This window comes from Oryx dammah, unplaced genomic scaffold (genome assembly GCF_014754425.2).
Source record: "Oryx dammah isolate SB20612 unplaced genomic scaffold, SCBI_Odam_1.1 HiC_scaffold_19, whole genome shotgun sequence".
Lineage (NCBI taxonomy): Eukaryota > Metazoa > Chordata > Mammalia > Artiodactyla > Bovidae > Oryx > Oryx dammah.
The window spans coordinates 43241811-43258955 of record NW_024070203.1 but is presented as its reverse complement, the minus strand read 5'-3'; the positions used below and the strand labels follow the sequence as shown (position 1 = coordinate 43258955).

General features: G+C 39.5%; 1 protein-coding gene across 15 annotated transcripts in view; it reads right to left on the bottom strand.

Moving 5' to 3' along the window:
• Nucleotides 1-17145, bottom strand: part of CSPP1 (centrosome and spindle pole associated protein 1) — a 119825-nt gene that overhangs the window by 1087 nt on the left and 101593 nt on the right. For all 15 annotated transcript variants that reach the window (XM_040261342.1, XM_040261330.1, XM_040261340.1 and 12 more), the window contains 6 exons: nt 14924-15060; nt 11333-11464; nt 9448-9494; nt 6797-6860; nt 4587-4696; nt 3054-3192 (listed from right to left, as the gene is read on the bottom strand). In XM_040261342.1, coding sequence (XP_040117276.1) covers nt 3054-3192; nt 4587-4696; nt 6797-6860; nt 9448-9494; nt 11333-11464; nt 14924-15060 — 629 coding nt within the window. The remainder of the gene's footprint in view (nt 1-3053; nt 3193-4586; nt 4697-6796; nt 6861-9447; nt 9495-11332; nt 11465-14923; nt 15061-17145) is intronic.

Sequence of the window (17145 nt, the reverse complement as noted above, 5' to 3'; positions counted from 1 at the left end):
GGTCCCAGCACCCACAGGGATTCAGGACAGCAGATGACACCAGATGACTAGAAAGTGTCCACAGTCTTGTGTCCCCTGAAGGATGCCACACCAAACTTTCTTCTGTTTTTAGCAAGGTTTTGGAAATACTTCTGACACTGTTTTAAGGAAATAAGGTCTTTTTAGGAAAACATTAGACAGGGATTAAATTACTTCCATTCTTATATCTAATCTAAGAGGTTGTATTTTTTCCATTAAGATGTAGCTCTCATTTTTCATTCTTTTAATTGGTTATATGCAGAGCTTCTATATCTATTTAACTTCTCATTAGATATAATAGGAAAACCTGTCTTCCCTATCCTGTGATGTCAATTTCTTTTTTTTTTTTTAATTACATCTTCTGGTCTGTGAAGCATTAGTTCAACAAATGGACATGTGCAATCAATGCAATGAGCAATCAATCTACATCATACTAAAAAGCTGTTTGAAAGGACAGTGTGTTTTAAAAAGTTTAGAAGTTGAAAGTCTTCTGAAAAAGATACTTCAAATGGTTTATTTTCTCTCAATTTAAGTATATCCTTGTTCAGAGGTAATTCTCGGTACAGATTAAAATGTCTTTTAGCCAGAAAGCAAGCATTCTCTCCCACTGTCCACGTTTTTCTAGGTATGGTATGAAAAGTACTTCTCTTATCAATCTACCATGTTGTCTGGTATTTGGTAAGAAATTCCTACAGTCAGAACACATGATATCTTGATAGAGATGGTATGAGTACAGTTTTAAATTAATACAACATTAAAGGCTGAATCTAAAATATAACTTTCAAAAATCTTAAAAAAAATATTTAGAAAATTATTGTAATGTAGTCTAACAGAATAAGGTGAATTGTTCAAATAGACCACTCTACTATTTGCTATAGCTAATAATAGGGCTTATTACTATAGTATCATCCTCTTAGCCTCACGACTGATAGCAATGCCATAAAGAAGGTGGCTAAGAGCTGGCAGAGGAGCTCATCAGTTGCCTAAGGAAGTGTCCTGCCTGCCTGTGCTCAGTAAGCAAGCTTTTAACCTGCTGTTCACCAAAGATGTGAGATATGGCAATGCCTTGCATGATAAAAAAAAAAAAAAAAGTCTGTATTTTGACATTTAAAAAGGAAACATTATCCTGAAGCTTTTTTGCTTTATCCACATACAGAAAGCCAAGTAAAAAGGTTTTGTACCACTACAAATTTATAAAAGATGTGTTATATAAAGAACAAGGTTTTAAAGTTGACTTCTGATAATCTGTCACTTCAGTCCAGACATCCTGGAATGCGAAGTCAAGTGGGCCTTAGGAAGCATCACTACAAAGCTAGTGGAGGTGATGGAATTCCAGTTGAGCTATTACAGATCCTGAAAGATGATGCTGTGAAAGTGCTGCACTCAATATGCCAGCAAAGTTGGAAAACTCAGCAGTGGCCACAGGACTGGAAAAGGTCAGTTTTTGTTCCAATCCCAAAGAAAGTCAATGCCAAACAATGTTCAAACTACTGCACAACTGCACTTATCTCACATGCTAGTAAAGTAATGCTCAAAATTCTCCAAGCCAGGCTTCAACAGTACATGAACTGTGAACTTCTAGATGTTCAAGCTGGATTTAGAAAAGGCAGAGGAACCAAAGATCAAATTGCCAACATCTGCTGGATCACAGAAAAAGCAAGAGAATTCCAGAAAAACATCTACTACTGCTTTATTGATTATGCCAAAGCCTTTGACTGTGTAGATCACAACAAACCATGGAAAGTTCTTCAAGATGGGAATACCAAACCACCTTTCCTGCCTCCTGAGAAATCTGTATGCAGGTCAAGAAGCAACAGTTAGAACTGGACATGAACAACAGACTGGTTCCAAATAGGGAAAGGAGTACATGAAGGCTGTATATTGTCACCCTGCTTATTTAACACATGCAGAGTACATCATGCAAAATGTCAGACTGGATGGAGCACAAGCTGGAATCAAGATTGCCAGGAGAAATGTCACAACTTCAGATATATACAGATGACACCACCCTTATGGCAGAAAGCAAAGGGGAACTAAAGAGCCACTTGATGAAAGTAAAAGAGAGTGAAAAAGCTAGCTTAAAATACAATCAAAAAACGAAGATCATGGCATCCAGTGCCATCATTTCATGGCAAACAGGTGGGGAAACAGTGGAAACAGTGACAGACTCTATTTTCTTGGGCTCCAATATCACTGCAGATGGTAACTGCAGCCATGAAATTTAAATATGCTTGCTCCTTGGAAGGAAAGCTATGACCAATCAAGACAGCATATTAAAAAGCAGAGACATTATTTGCCAACAAAAGTCCGTCTAATCAAAGCTATAGTTTTCCCAGTAGTCGTGTATGGATGTGAGAGTTGGACTACAAAGAAAGTTGAGCGCCGAAGAATTGATGCTTTTGAACTGTGGTGTTGGAGAAGACTCTTGAGAGTCCCTTGGACTGCGAGGAGATCCAACCAGTCCATTCTAAAGGAGATCAGTCCTGAATATTCACTGGAAGGACTGAAGCTGAAGCTCCTGTACTTTGGCCACCTGATGCGAAGAAGTGACTCCTTGGAAAAGACCCTGATGTTGGGAAAGATTGAACGCAGGAAGAGAAGGGGACGACAGAAGATGAGATGGTTGGATGGCATCACTGAATCGATGGACATGAGTTTGAGCAAGCTCCGGGAGTTGGTGATGGACAGGGAAGCCTAGCGTGCTGCAGTCCACGGGGTCGCAGAGAGTCAGACACGACTGAGCAACGGAACAACTTCTTCAGTAGGGAAGCAAGACGCCAGTACAAATCAACATTTTCCCTGCTGAAAGCAAAGTCTGGATATGTTTAACACTAAAAAACCTTATCTGTTTAGAGTCCACTTGAAAAGGGGTACTCCCTCTGGTAGAAACAATCTGCTGCAAAATTAATCCTTAGGCTCTACAACTCAAAGGATTTCGGAACTCATTTCTTCTCTCAACCATCAGTGAAAACTTCCATGAAGCAGGTTTGAGTTTTCACCGAGTCTGCTGTTGGCTATTATACTTGGCCTTTTACCTGTAGTAATAGGTTTATTCTGAAGTTCATTCAGTCTTCGCATTCGTTCTTCATTTCTCATTCTAAGCTGATCAATATTTATACTGGATACAGATTTTAAAGAGACACCATCTGGTGGCACATCAGGTTGACTGTTATCCTGTAATTAAGAAAACAGAACTTCAGAAATGATCATTAACATAAAATATCTTCAAAATAAGTGAATCAAAACATGTTCTTAACCTTGACAAATGTATAGTGGTGAACAAAATTAAATCTGTAGCATTTATATTCTAACTTGTGTTTATCCTTGCAGGCTCAGATGAAGGTAAAGCATTTGGTGATAACATATAAATGCTACCAGAGTGGATAAAAGTGGGGAATTACAAAACACAACAGCAAAAACTGAAACATCAGGGGCTAAGAATCAGTCCAGCTATACCAATCAAGACAGGGTGGTCCTGGCCTAAAGGTAGACATAGACGAGTGGAACAGAAATAGAGAGTCCAGATAAGCCCTTATACTTAGGGGCAGAAAAACCAATAAAATTCACTAGGATTTTTTTCAACAAATGGTAGCAGAATAACAATATCTACATGTAAATAACGAATTTGGACCCTTACGTTTGCAAAAATTAGCTCAAAGTAGATTCACTGACCTAAATTTAAGAGCTAAAACTCTTAGAAGAAAACAAAGAAATAGCTTTCACAATCGTGGGTTAAGCAATGGCTTCTTAGATATGACAGCAAAAGCACGAGCAAAAATAAGATTGGTAAGCTGTACCTCTGTCAAGATCAAAAGCTTCTGTGCTTCAATGGACACCATCAAGAAAATATCTATTAAGTCATACATCTAATATAGGACTTGTATCCAGAATCTATAAAGATCTTAGAACTCAACAATGAAAAGATGACCTGATCAGAAAACGGGCCAAAGATTTGAATAGACCTATCTCCAGAGAAGATCTCCAAACAGCTAAGAAGCACAAGAAAGCATGCTCAGTATCATTTTGTCAGAAAAATACAAAATCAAATCCACAATTAAGTAATACTTTACACTCACTAACAAATGTTGACCATAGGGTGTAGAGAACTGGAACCTTCACAGACTGTGGGTGGGAATGTAAAGTGGAGCAGCCACTTTGGGAAACAGTCTGGTAGTTCCTCAAGATGTTAACAGGAAAAGAAAACATAACATCTGTGTGCTAATGTTAAAAGCTGCTGTACTGAGAACAGAGAAAAAGTGGGAACAACCCAAATGTCTATCAAACAATTGGGGAAAAAAAAAACAATGAAATATTATTATGAAATGAAATCAAATATCACTTGGCAATAATAAGGAATCAATTATATGTTATGACTCAGAGGGCCTTTGTGTCCCAGTAACCCGCTCACGGTCATCCAGCATTTGGTGGCAGAGCCTCTGTTCAGACCCATGTCCAGCCTAATTGAGAGCCTGTTCTCTTTCTTTACTGGACCACACCAGTTTATCCATAAGTCAGCCCAGACCTTTCCTTCCTAAACTTGAAAAAACAAAAGGACATTTCATACATACGAAGTCCAATCCTTTCAGTTTGTTCCTCCTGCGCTCTCTGGCGGAGGGCAGTGGAGACAGCAGCAGGAAGCCCCCATCCTCAATGGCAGGGTACGTCTCGCCATGCGCACCTAGAGAACACGGAGGGAAGCTGTGAATGTCCACATCTCCATTCAGAGCTAATCCAAGACTGTCTTTTAATAGTTTTATTAAGATATTATTTACATATGATAAAATCTGCCCACAATAAACATACAGTGATTTTTAAAGAACTGCACGATCACTATACTCTAGTTTAGAACATTTTGATCACCTTAAAAAGCTCACTTGTGCTCACTGACAAAATCACTCTTCCCCACTTCTACCTGCCAAGCCCCTGTGAACACTGATCTGCCTTCAGTCTGGAGATGTACTGTTCCTAAGATTCCATATGGAATTCTACAATGTAATATTTTGTGGGGGCTTATTTATTTTTTGCAGAACAAAAAATAGTAAGCTGAAGACATCATGATACTTCATCCCTAATGCTTTAGCAGAGGCCATCTAAGAACAAGGGCCACAGACTGTACAGCCGCAGTCTCAGTACCACAGTCAGGAAATGTTACATTGATAAAATACTATCATTTAATATATAATTGATAGTCAAATTTATGAAATTTAATGTATAGTTTTTTTTAAAGCAGCAATAACTGTACTCTATTGAATGAGATATGGGATTTTCTAAAACTCCAAAAATAGTTTTCTGATTTCTTTATTATACCCCACCAGTAACTCACTTGCTCTTTTTTTAAAGGCTTTGTTTCCAAGTTTTTAAGGTCAGTAAAACTGAGTGGAGGGACAGAGAATTCCTATTAAACCCCCTGCCACCACATATTCAGAGCTTACCCATCTATCAGCAGCCCCCACAAAATGGCACATTTGTTAAAACCAATGGACCCACACTGACACATCATTTTTGCTGAAAGTCCATAATTAGGGTTCATTCCTGGGGTTGTACATCCTATGGCTTTTAACATATCCACCATTCTAGTATCATACAGGACAGCACCACCATTCATTCCTCCCCCTGCTGTAACCTTGTGGCAACCACTGATTTTTTTTTTTTAAACTGCCTCCATAGTTTTACCTTTTCCAGAAAGTCAGTTAGAAGCATACAATATGTAGATTATTCAGACTGACTCCTTTCCCTTACAAACATTCAAGGTTCCTCCATCTCTCTTCCTGGCTCTGTAGCACAATGCTTTTTAGCACCGAATAATACTGCATTGTCCGAATCTATCACTGTATATCCACCCATTCATCTACTCAGAGACAACTTGGTTGCTTTCAGATCTTAGCAATTACGGATAAACTGCTAAAAACATCTGTGTGCAGATTTCTGTGTGAACATAAGTCTCAATTCCTTTGGGTAAATACCAAGGAGTGTGAATGCTGGATAATATGGTAAGGGTATGTTTACTTTTGTAAGAAACCACCAAACGGTCTTCCAAAGTGATGGTACTGATTTCCATTCCCACCAGCGATGAGTTAGCATTCCTATGGCTCCATATTCTGCCAGCATTTGGCAGTGTCCGTGTTCCAAATCTGGGTCATTCTATAGCTATGTGGTGGTGTCTCATGTTGATTTGAGTTTCCCTGATGACACATGACCTGTGTTTCCCTAATGACAATGATGTACATGGGGCACCTTTTCATACGCTTACTTGCCATCCTGTCTGTGGTGAAGTGTCTGGATCTTTTGCCCATCTTTTAACAGGGCTGTTCTCTTAACTGTTTTAAGAGTTCCTAGTGTACTTGGGATAGGAGTCCTTTATTAGACATGTCTTCTGCAAATATTTTATCCCTGTCTCTGGCTTGTCTTATTTTCTTATCATTTGCAGAGCATTGAAGTTTAATTTTAATGAGTTCCAAACAAAGAGTGGGCTTCCCTCATGGCTCAGCTATAAAGAGTCTACCTGCAGTGCAGGAGACCTAGGTTCGATTCCTGGGTCAGGAACATCCCCTGGAGAAGGAAATGGCAACCCACTCCAGTATTCTTGCCTGGAGAATCCCAGGGACAGAGGAGCCTGGCAGGCTACAGTTCATGGGGTCCCAAGAGTGGGACATAATTGAGCAATTAAGCACAGCACAAACAGAGTAAAGTACTGACTTTTTAGGTATGGATAAGAACACTTGAATATAAATAATGCTAAATATTTAAACAAATAGATTGGTAAAATAAACATACTCACCAATAAAAGCACTATCAGATTCTAATAATGAGTTTTTCAAGAAATCATCAGTGTCCTCTCTGAGCTAAAAGAAACATCATATATTGATGACTATTTTTATTAGTCCTGTGTAGAAAAACAACAAATCTGTACAAAGAGGCACAAGTCTCCACACTCCCCAAAACTAGCAAAAGTGAGTGCGTGGGGAAAAGCTGGTTCCCTCTTCCACCACATTCCAATGCTAGAAACCACAGGAAAAGACCTTTTAAGAATTACATTACCACTGATAAAAATATAATAGGGTGTGAAGCAATGAACCAAATTAAACATCTAAAGTCTTTACATCACTGTCAAGATTTATTCATTCTCTCAATAAATCTGCCGAGTGCACTTAGTATTTCCTGCATGTGAGGAACTGGAGGTAGAGGAGTACGAGTTTCTGCTATGGAGTGGGTCACGCTCCCACGGGGAGAGGCATGCCCTCGGAGAACGACAGCCCCGTGGGATGGCATGTGTCACAGACACAGCACAGACAGACGGGGACGTAAGAGTAGGGAAAGTAATGCTAGGCTCGGGCTTGTAATGAGCTCTCAAATTAGAGGTAGGAAATTTACATCTAGGGTTTACAACAGAGAATGTCCTCTTAACACTGGAAGAAATCTAAAGTCACCCCACACCCTTCCCTGCACTTCCCTACCAGATTTCTAGGATGTGCGAGAATACTCCAGTGAAGAGCTGTCCACTAATCTCTAAGGAAGTACACACACTGAGACATGTATTGGTTACCAGAAAGTTCTTATCTTTCACTGAGTTCTTCCATATAGTGAAGTGAATTCTTTTAACGCCTAAAGATTCTACTTCTGCCTTCAAGAACGATAGTGATGGTGATAATAGCTTCTCAAACTACCAAATGGTCTGAACCAGCAGCTGTCCTTAACATTGTGCGTACACTGTCCAGCCTCTCTTCTGTTTCACAGTCCTTCCCACACTGGAAAGAGTGACCACCTCAGCCCAACCTTCTCCACGACAATCTTCCCCAGTCTCACCTTGAGTTTCCATATAATCCAGTCTCTAGAAAGGTGAGCCCCAAATCTATTAGCTTTTCTTTTGTAATGGCCATGTTAAACTGTTGGCTCATGCTCAGTTTCTATGCAGCAAAACATGGTGTTTTAACTAAAATCTCAGTAGTTAAATTTCAGTGCCTTTTCACTGAGAAATGTGGTTGCCATATACAGAGAAAGCTACAGCATGTTCAGAAAAGATGTCCATACGTCTCAGGTAACATGGGACAGGGAAGGGCTCTGGAGTTCAGCCTGAGTCCAGACATGGACTGTACTGCTCACTGGCTGTGTGATCGTGGCCCGAGTCTCCTCTTAAGTAAAATGGGGGTAGGCAGACCTTGTTGTGAACTTCAGGGCAAATACACACCAAGTACCTTGCAGGTAGTATGGGTACAGACTTGCTGCTATGAGACTGTTACCACCACTATCAGTTCAAAACCAGCACCAATTGGTAACACTGAGCAAATAGCAGCATAGCTGAGCCTTAGTTTTTAAAATCTGAAAATGGAGATAATATTACCTGTATTATTAGTGTGGGGAAGATTAAACTTATTTCCAACCTCAATCTTTCCCCAAACTTTTCCTCTTAGCCATCTATTCACCACCTCCCAACTGTCTGTCTAGTGGGCATCTTAGACCTACCCACTAAATATTTTATAATTTCTCCTTGTTTCTTGGCTTCCCTTGTGGCTCAGCTAGTAAAGAGTCTGCCTGCAATGCAGGAGACCTGGGTTCAATCCCTGGTTTGGGAATATCCCCTGGAGAAAGAAAAAGCTACTCACTCCAGTATTCTGACCTGGAGAATTCCATGGACAGTACAGTCCATGGGGTCGCAAAGAGTCAGACACAACTGAGTGAGAGTAATCCCTCAGAGGGCAAAGATTTTTGTTCACTCCTGTGCCTCCCGGCATGTACAATATTATCTGGTCCACAGTAAGTATTCCACAAATATTTGCTGAACGAAAATGGCTGGTCCCCTCCCTCTTCAGTCTTCGCACAGATGTCCCTTTCTCAGGATAAGTTATGCCCTTTACAGGTCTCACCACTGCATGTATTACAGACTCTTATTCCCACCACTACTGACTGCACTAAAACTGATCATATTCATTATGGGGCAGGCTGCACAAGGGTTTTAATGTTTTATCTCATTTAATCCTCACAATAGCCTTTGAGCCATTTTTTTATCCAGTTAATAATAAACATTTATGGAGAAATTACTACATGCTAGGCCTATCCTTATGTGCTTGCAGATATTAACTGACTTTAATCTTATAGCCACCCTCAGAGATAAGTACTACCATCCCATTTTACAGACTAGGAAACTGAGGCAAAAAAAGATTAAAGAAAAGATTTAAGTTCCTTGCCTAAAGTCACACAGCTAACAACATACTAACTTGAACAGCCTAGCCCTAGAGTCCTATTCTTGGTCAATACACTATGCTTTCTCTACATATTAGACTTTAGCTACCTATAACACTGATGGGACAAGATTTAAATTCTTTCTTAACTCAGTATTTCTGAAGAATTCAAAATTGGAATACTCGCTTATCATGTTCCTAAAGTCTTCTATCACTCAAAAACTAGCTTGAAAAATTATAACTGTTTTCTTACCATTCTGTGATCTCGTACTTTAGTGCTTGGGACAGCATCCAAGTCAACTGTAGTCAATGAGGGGTAAAAACGAGATAAAAGGTTAGAAAATACTTTACAAATAAATTTTAGAGCATCTTTTGTAGTTAATTCCTTACTGGAAATTACTTTTCAATGATCACATTTCAGAATATTTTAAAGATACTACTTATCAATAAATATAACCCAGCATCCAATTCATTCCAGCTGCATAAAATTCTTCTATTCACATTTAATAAATAAAAAAAGTAAAATCACTGTGAATTTAAAACTGATGCCTACAGAAACATAACCAACTCCTCTCATATTTCTGCAATCTCTGTAGAAAATTGTTGAGAAGGGTTAACAATTCCCTTATGTGGAATTGAAGGCAATGAATTCACAACTCCAAGCACCTGGTTTCAGGGGTGAAAGATTTTGGATCAGCTATCCCAAAGGCCCCTCTGATTTGTCCAGGGTTCGATGTGTTCCTCTGAATAGCGCATTTTAGCCTTTTAGCTATTGCCTTTGGGAATAAATACACTACTATTGGTAGCCTGTATTCCTTTATAGCCATGTTTTTTATTGTTGTGAGTTAAATCATATTCTTATAAATTCAGTCATCACAGTGTTTGGTAGAAACTGGGGTGGTTGCCACAGGGGGTGTATACACTCAGTGCCAAAATGGACTTGTATCCACATAGGCTGAGATTAGCCCATAAGCAGTCCCCGAGTTGCCAAGATCACACCAGATCAGATCATCAGCTAGGTCACCTAAGGAAAAGTTCCACCAAAATGGGTGTAACGACTGAAGACTGTACTTGCTTCTCTCCTCTCTCCTGATGATATGCCTACTCTTTATCATGGACTTTGGGTTACTCTGCTGTCAGAGGGTGATTAATAAGACCACTGTTAAAAATTCTGTACAGACGGAGGGAGGACGTGCCCTATCCCCTCCACTGAAGTCTTGCCCTGTGATCTGGGCCTGACATGGTACACAACTTACTCCTGTGATCGTCTCATGTGGTCAAAACAGGCTCCTCAGTTTCTGCTGGTCAGACAAGCCTGCTAAGTAGGGTTTTTAATTTTCCTAAAAATAACTGGTAGGACCGTCTCCTTCTATTCTTGTTACTTAACTGTTGTATTTTTATGACTCATTTTCCATGCCTGCACTCAATGGCCTGAAGGCAGGCAAAACTGGTGTGATATTTCGAGGGTCATGCAGGACCAACACTGTTCTGAGGCCACTAGCACCCCTCCTGGGTGCCCACCCCACCTCCCGTTACACACTCCCGAGGGACCCTAGATTTCTCCTTTGCAACATTTATCACACTTACACTTACTGAGCACCTAACTTCTCCAATAGAGTATACATTCCTTGAGAGGAGCAGCATATTTCATTCATCCCCATATTCCCTGGATATGGGGGAGTACCCGCGCTCATAGCAGGCATTCAGTAAGTTATCTGCTGATTAGCTAATTACACAGAGATATACTTACAGCCCAGTATGGAGCTTATTTATAAAGATTTTACGCTCTGTCAAAACCCACAGACACACATGGTAGAAATGTCCCCCAGGACACTGGTGTGTATGCCAGGCATTCTTTCCCCTGATGCAGATGTCTCCTGCCTCGTCAAGGTACTCAACCCTTCTGGCTACAGTGAATGGACGGACTCCTCTCATGCATGGACAGCCAATCACGGCCCTCTCTGGGACTTACTCTTTTCTGGGATTACAGACCAAAGGGGCATGTGAGCATGGGGCTGCCAGTGGAGGCAGCCTGCCTTGGACTGAAATCAATATTAGAGATGGAGAAAGAAAGCCGACAGAAAAACAACCCACTGAAACGATCTGAAATAGCAATGATTATTTTTTGCCTTTAGCACCTTCCTGCATTTTCAGTTTATTCAGTCTCTTCTGCTGCTCTCTTAGCAAGGCTTGCTGTTCTATCTCCAAGGTGTCATTATCTCTTGGATCATCTGGGTACATAGATTTCGGATCAGCTCGTGTTTCTGAATCTGGTACAGAAATAAGTTATATAACCAAGTTAAATCTTGTTTCCAAATTAGATTTTATAAAACTTCACTACAGATAACATATGAATAACCTAAATTCAAAATCAAAGAACAATATAAATAATGAGACATCAGCAAAGTCAAAGCACATCATCATACAACTAATGAACATGAAATTAATATTCTTTAAATAAATACGTTTTCACAAACTCAGCATTATAAGGGAGCCCCAGAACAAGCAGCACCTATTGCCACATACTCCATCCAAACTCCCCACTTCCCCAAGACGCAACCCAGAGCCTGCAACCATGTGCAGGAGCATCCAAGCCGTCAGTCAGTCAGATGGCTGTGACTCTGGCAGCCACCAGACACTGAATCACAGCTGGGCCCTCAAATATACTGGAAAAATGAAAACATAATGTTATTGGCCAATTAATATTTGTAAATATCATGCCAAAAAACAAAAACAAGGTAAAAATACAGGCTGGCTGGAGCTTTAAGAGGGACATCATTTCTGGAGGAAATGACAGTCTAAGAATTCACCTATGGCACAAGTTCAAGAATATCACTGATCAGAATGAAAATGTTAAACCTTAATTTTTAAATCTTGAGAATAAAGATATAATTCACACACTTAAAAAGTCTTTTGACCTATAGTAGAATCAAGCAGAATCCTGTGCCCCAGCCCCCACTCCCTTGTTTATAGAAAGGCTGAAATCTCCCGGGCCTCCATGAGTCACCAAAAAGCAGGTTCAAGCAGCTAATGATTAGGACAACAAAGTTCCAGATTTGTGTCTGCTGCAATTCCTGAGTTGTTCTACAGATACTCTTAACTCTTACCAGAGGGAAAGTGCATGATGACCGGACTGCAAACACGACATAAACTGCTCCATCTTGAGCAGTACTGAATTTATGGCTAGGACAATTCCAAGAACTTGCCTCAAGAGAATGGGATTAACACTTTTGCTCATACTAATCAATATCTTTGTGGGCATCAAAATAGTTGTAGCTTGTTCTGCCCATATATATAAACAGGCAACTACGACTGCCAGCAGAGAGATGCTACAGAGCATGTCAACATCTCTAATACAGCATCCTGTGAAACCATGAAGTTACAGAAAAGGGACCTTCACACGTGATCCCACAGAAATGGAAAGATGTTCTGACAAGTGGGGGTTTGTAAGCAGCTTTTGGCAGGAAAGAATTCTCTGCAGGCGGTCCCTTTGTCTTGTCACTAACCTTAAACTAGGCACCCCAAGCTCTACTTACCTCAAGCCCTAGCACACCTTTCAAATCTTTTGATCACACAATACCCTGCCTAATTTGTTGACTCTTTCCATATATCAAAGTAGAAATGAAGAACAGGTGATTAACAGATGACCACATATCTTCCCTAGCTTCCCCTTCAGTAATCTCATAAACAAACCGTGTGAATCAGATAGCATCTAAAGAAAGATGAGAAGGAGTCCACAAGCCTGCACGGATTGGGTGAGGGCGAAGACTCTGACCCCATCTCACTGATTAACTGAGATTACTTCCCTTCTTCCAGTCCAGCAGAATCTTCGGAGATGGTTTTGAGGGGGACAATGAGTCTACCATCTCCCTAGATTATCAGCATTCTGATTGAAAGCAACTTTCCTTCCTACCAACCTTTACAAGTATTGACTTTTTTAAGCAACAAGCAGCCAGCCAGACCTTATTCCATAACAACAGTGGAAAATGGGAACATGCTAAATATCTAAGAGAAAATGATTAAGAGCAAAGTTAACAGAACAGGCTCTGGACACATGGAGTTGGCTTCACCTTACTTCCCCACTTCCAGACTGTTTCCTCTCTGTAAAAACAAGAGACATTAACAACTAAGTCATATGAAGAATGAGGACTAGTTGTGGTAACAGGGAAATGAATGCCTCAATTTTATGGTTTAAATCTTTTTGTTTTCAAGACCTCCTTACCTTCTTAAAAGTTAAGGACCCCCAAAGAGCTTTTATTCACCACTGTCCCACACATCACATTAGAAATTAAAACTAAGAAACTTTTAAAACATGAAAATACAAAAATACATTCTATTAGCTTCAGAGCAATGAAGTTATCACATGTCATATAACTTCTCAAAAACCTGTACACGCAGGAAAGAATAAAAATTAAAAGGGCAAATAATGTCTTAGTTTATAATAAAAATAGTTTTGACCTCAAAAAGTCCCCTGACCAAATTCTAAGACCTACTGGATTAATATAATGCCTGGCATATAATAAGCAATCAATAAATGATAGCATAAAAACATAACTATGGTGTATGTACTTGACACGTATATCTGAATAACATAATTACATCTAGCTTTTATCTTTTTCATTTTAATTAAGCTCAGAAAGACTAGTAAATATACCAAATATCAACTTTTTATATTTAGGTGATTTGAGTAAAGAGATGTTTCCCTCTCTTTCTAAATTTTTAAAACTTCTAAAATAGATACTACTTTCAAAATGAGAAACAGAAGTAAACTCATCTGGTATAGGTTATATGACCACCATCCAACAGCCTGCCTCCTCTGCTCCAAAGAATGCTCTGAGAGTGCTCCTGAATAAAAGTCACATAACACATTCTGGTTCCCCTACGCATTTTCAGTCTCCCAGGCCTTTGTTACCCTGGCAAGCCAACTTCCCTAATTAGCTTTCTCTCCTCCTCCTAAGTGGCTACATCAGATCTTTTTACTTCCTTCCTTCAATAATCCTTTATTTCCTCCACTGCTCAGGGACTCTGCTCTCTTCAACAGTCATTCCCTCCTTCCCCTATACTATAAGCCTCTTACTTCTCTAATAGCTTTCACATCAGCATCCTAACAAGTCCTCCAGTTCCAGACCCTGTGATTCCCCCCTTCCCAGCCATGCTTCTTCCAAGGGTTCTTATGCTTATTGCCTCCAATACCGTGCTTCCTAATTATTCAATCCTCATTCCAAAGGTAATTGGCTTCTGATCCAATAATTCCGCCAAAAAAGATCTATTTGAGGTCATCGCTGACCTATGATGTGACTGACACCTTCCAATATTCACTTTTCACAACCCTCCTCCCTGGCAGACTCTGTTCCCTCAGTTTCAGGACTGACATTCTCCTGCTTTTCCTCCAATCACTGACTTTTTCTTCATCTCTTTCCTAAGCTCATCTTGCTGTCCATCCTCCACTAAATGCCAGGTGCCACTCTTCATACTATGTCACTGATCTAATCCACTCCTGTGGCTTTAAGAGCTGCATGCCCTGCAAAAGAAAATAGCTACAGCAAAGTTCTACCCCACCAGACTGATAAACTGAAGAACCAGAGTAATACAGAAGTCTTATTCATTATCACTTAAAATGGATACCATAAATGAAACTTTACTTGAGAAAAAGGATACAAATGTCTTTAAAGACCCTTGAGTATGGGTAGAACACTCTGGCTCTACCTTTAAAATAGCAGCATTCTTACCCCTATCTTTCAGCTCCTTAAAGTCATGAATATTCTGAGAAGAAGCAGAGTCTAAGCTCTTAGGTGACGGTCTTCTGACAGGAGCTTGTAACCGATGTCTGGCCATATCAAATACATCCATGGAACTTTCTCTTTTCCTATAGATAGTAACAAATTATGATAAACGTGTTTTTATAAGAAGAAAATCTGAGTTGACATTTAACTCCCTATACAAGAAATTTGACATCTTTCACTACAGTATATTATAAAAATTTATTCTAGTAGCTGTTATTTCAATTCCCTGTATTAAAATAGGTTATTTATAAGGTCACTGTAATCTTTCAAAACACTCAGAAGCAAAGTATCTTATTGGAAGAATAGAACGAGTTAGCTTTACCTTAAAATGTTAATGTAGTAGAAACAGTAGTCTTTGGTCAAAGAAATCAAGATTCAAAGACCAGCTCTGCTACTTACTATACATTTGACTGCATCATCTGTGCCTAACATATATGAGGAACTCAATAATACGGTGAATTAATTAACAAGAGATTCTTTTCATGAAACTATTTATAAAACTGGAATAAAGAACCAACACTAAGATGTCTCTAATCACAATACACAGTGAAAACTATACCAAAGTAAAATATATTTAACCAATTCTTACTAAATGATGGCAATTCTAACATATATTATCTAACTTAAGTTAGCACACAGAATTTACAAAGTACTTGCCAATACATACATCTATTTATTCTTCACTAGACTCTCATGGGGTAGAAATTATTATGCAAGATTTGCAAGTAAGAAAACTGAAAAGCTGCCTGGTTTCTCTTTCTTATACTGATTTGCCAGAAAAGAGCACATATGGTCTTCAGTTTATGAATGAAAAGAAATAAAATGTCAATAATCCATTACATTTAATTGAATATGCATGTCTGGAATATGGAAAGTTGCAACAGTTAAGGCATTTATAACATCTTGAAAGTAAATATAGAAAACCAATACTGACCTATTACTTCGAAGTAGTTGACCTACTACAGAAGAATTTTTTGTTGAAAATTACCACCTTGGGTTAATATTCCATTACCTAGCCAGTCTATATCTTGACATTTCCTCACCTTGTTTACTTAGCCAGAACACACCTAGAGAATGCTAACAAAAATCTAAGTGAAGCATAATTACGCAGGTTAACATGGTACCTTAAAATCCTACCATATCCTGGACTACAGTCATAAATATCAGTATAACTGAATGCATATACAAATGTATAGACACAACAATAACAGATGTTTATGACTTAGTATATATACGTATGTAGATTATCTAGCTATGTCCACCAAGAGCCTGGTTTATAGACACAGTTCTCCAAGAGGAACCAAGACTCCTTAGAGAAACGGCTGATTCCAGGGCAGGGGCAAGGAATACACAAGAGGATCCTGGAGCCTCCTGCAGCAAGAGTACAAAAGTGCTCAAAAAGCAAAAGGGTGGGACACATCAAAGAGACCCAAGAGCCAGCAGGAAAGACCTCTCAGTAGCCAAAGCTGCAGCAACTTAAAGTGAAAGTGAAGTCGCTCAGTCGTGTCTGACTCTTTGCGACCCCGTGGACTACGGGCCTACCAGGTTCCACCGTCCATGGAATTTTCCAGGCAAGAGTACTGGAGTGGGTTGCCATTTCCTTCTCCAGATCTTCCCGACCCAGGAATTGAACTCGGGTCTCCTGCACTGTAGACACTGTAGGCAGACGCTTTACTGTCTGAGCCACCAGGGAAGTAAGCAACACCACAAATAACACTGGATGGTAACAAAAAGTACAAAATAAATATACACAAAACAACAGTGATATAAGTAAATGGTTGGATAACTAAACAAAGAGAGGAGAAGGGACATTCTTTCTTATAGAAGAATTCTAACAGAAGAATTCTAAATATACATAGATAACACCCTCTCCAGGAGATAAAGCTTATTCCCACCACCTCTCAATTCTTCCAAGTGTGCTAAACTTAGAGTGTGCTAAACTTAAGAGGTTCCATCATATGCACATCTTGTACCCCCGATACAATGTGATGAGAAGGCTACCCTGTGTTATTCTTTCCAAAACCCCTTAACCCTGGCCTAATAATGAGAAAACATCAGACAAATGTAGAGTAGCGGACATTCTATAGGACAGCCAGCCAATATTTCCCTAGGCTGTCATAGTCATAAAAATACAAGGGAAGATTGAAAAACTGTCCTGGATCAGAGGA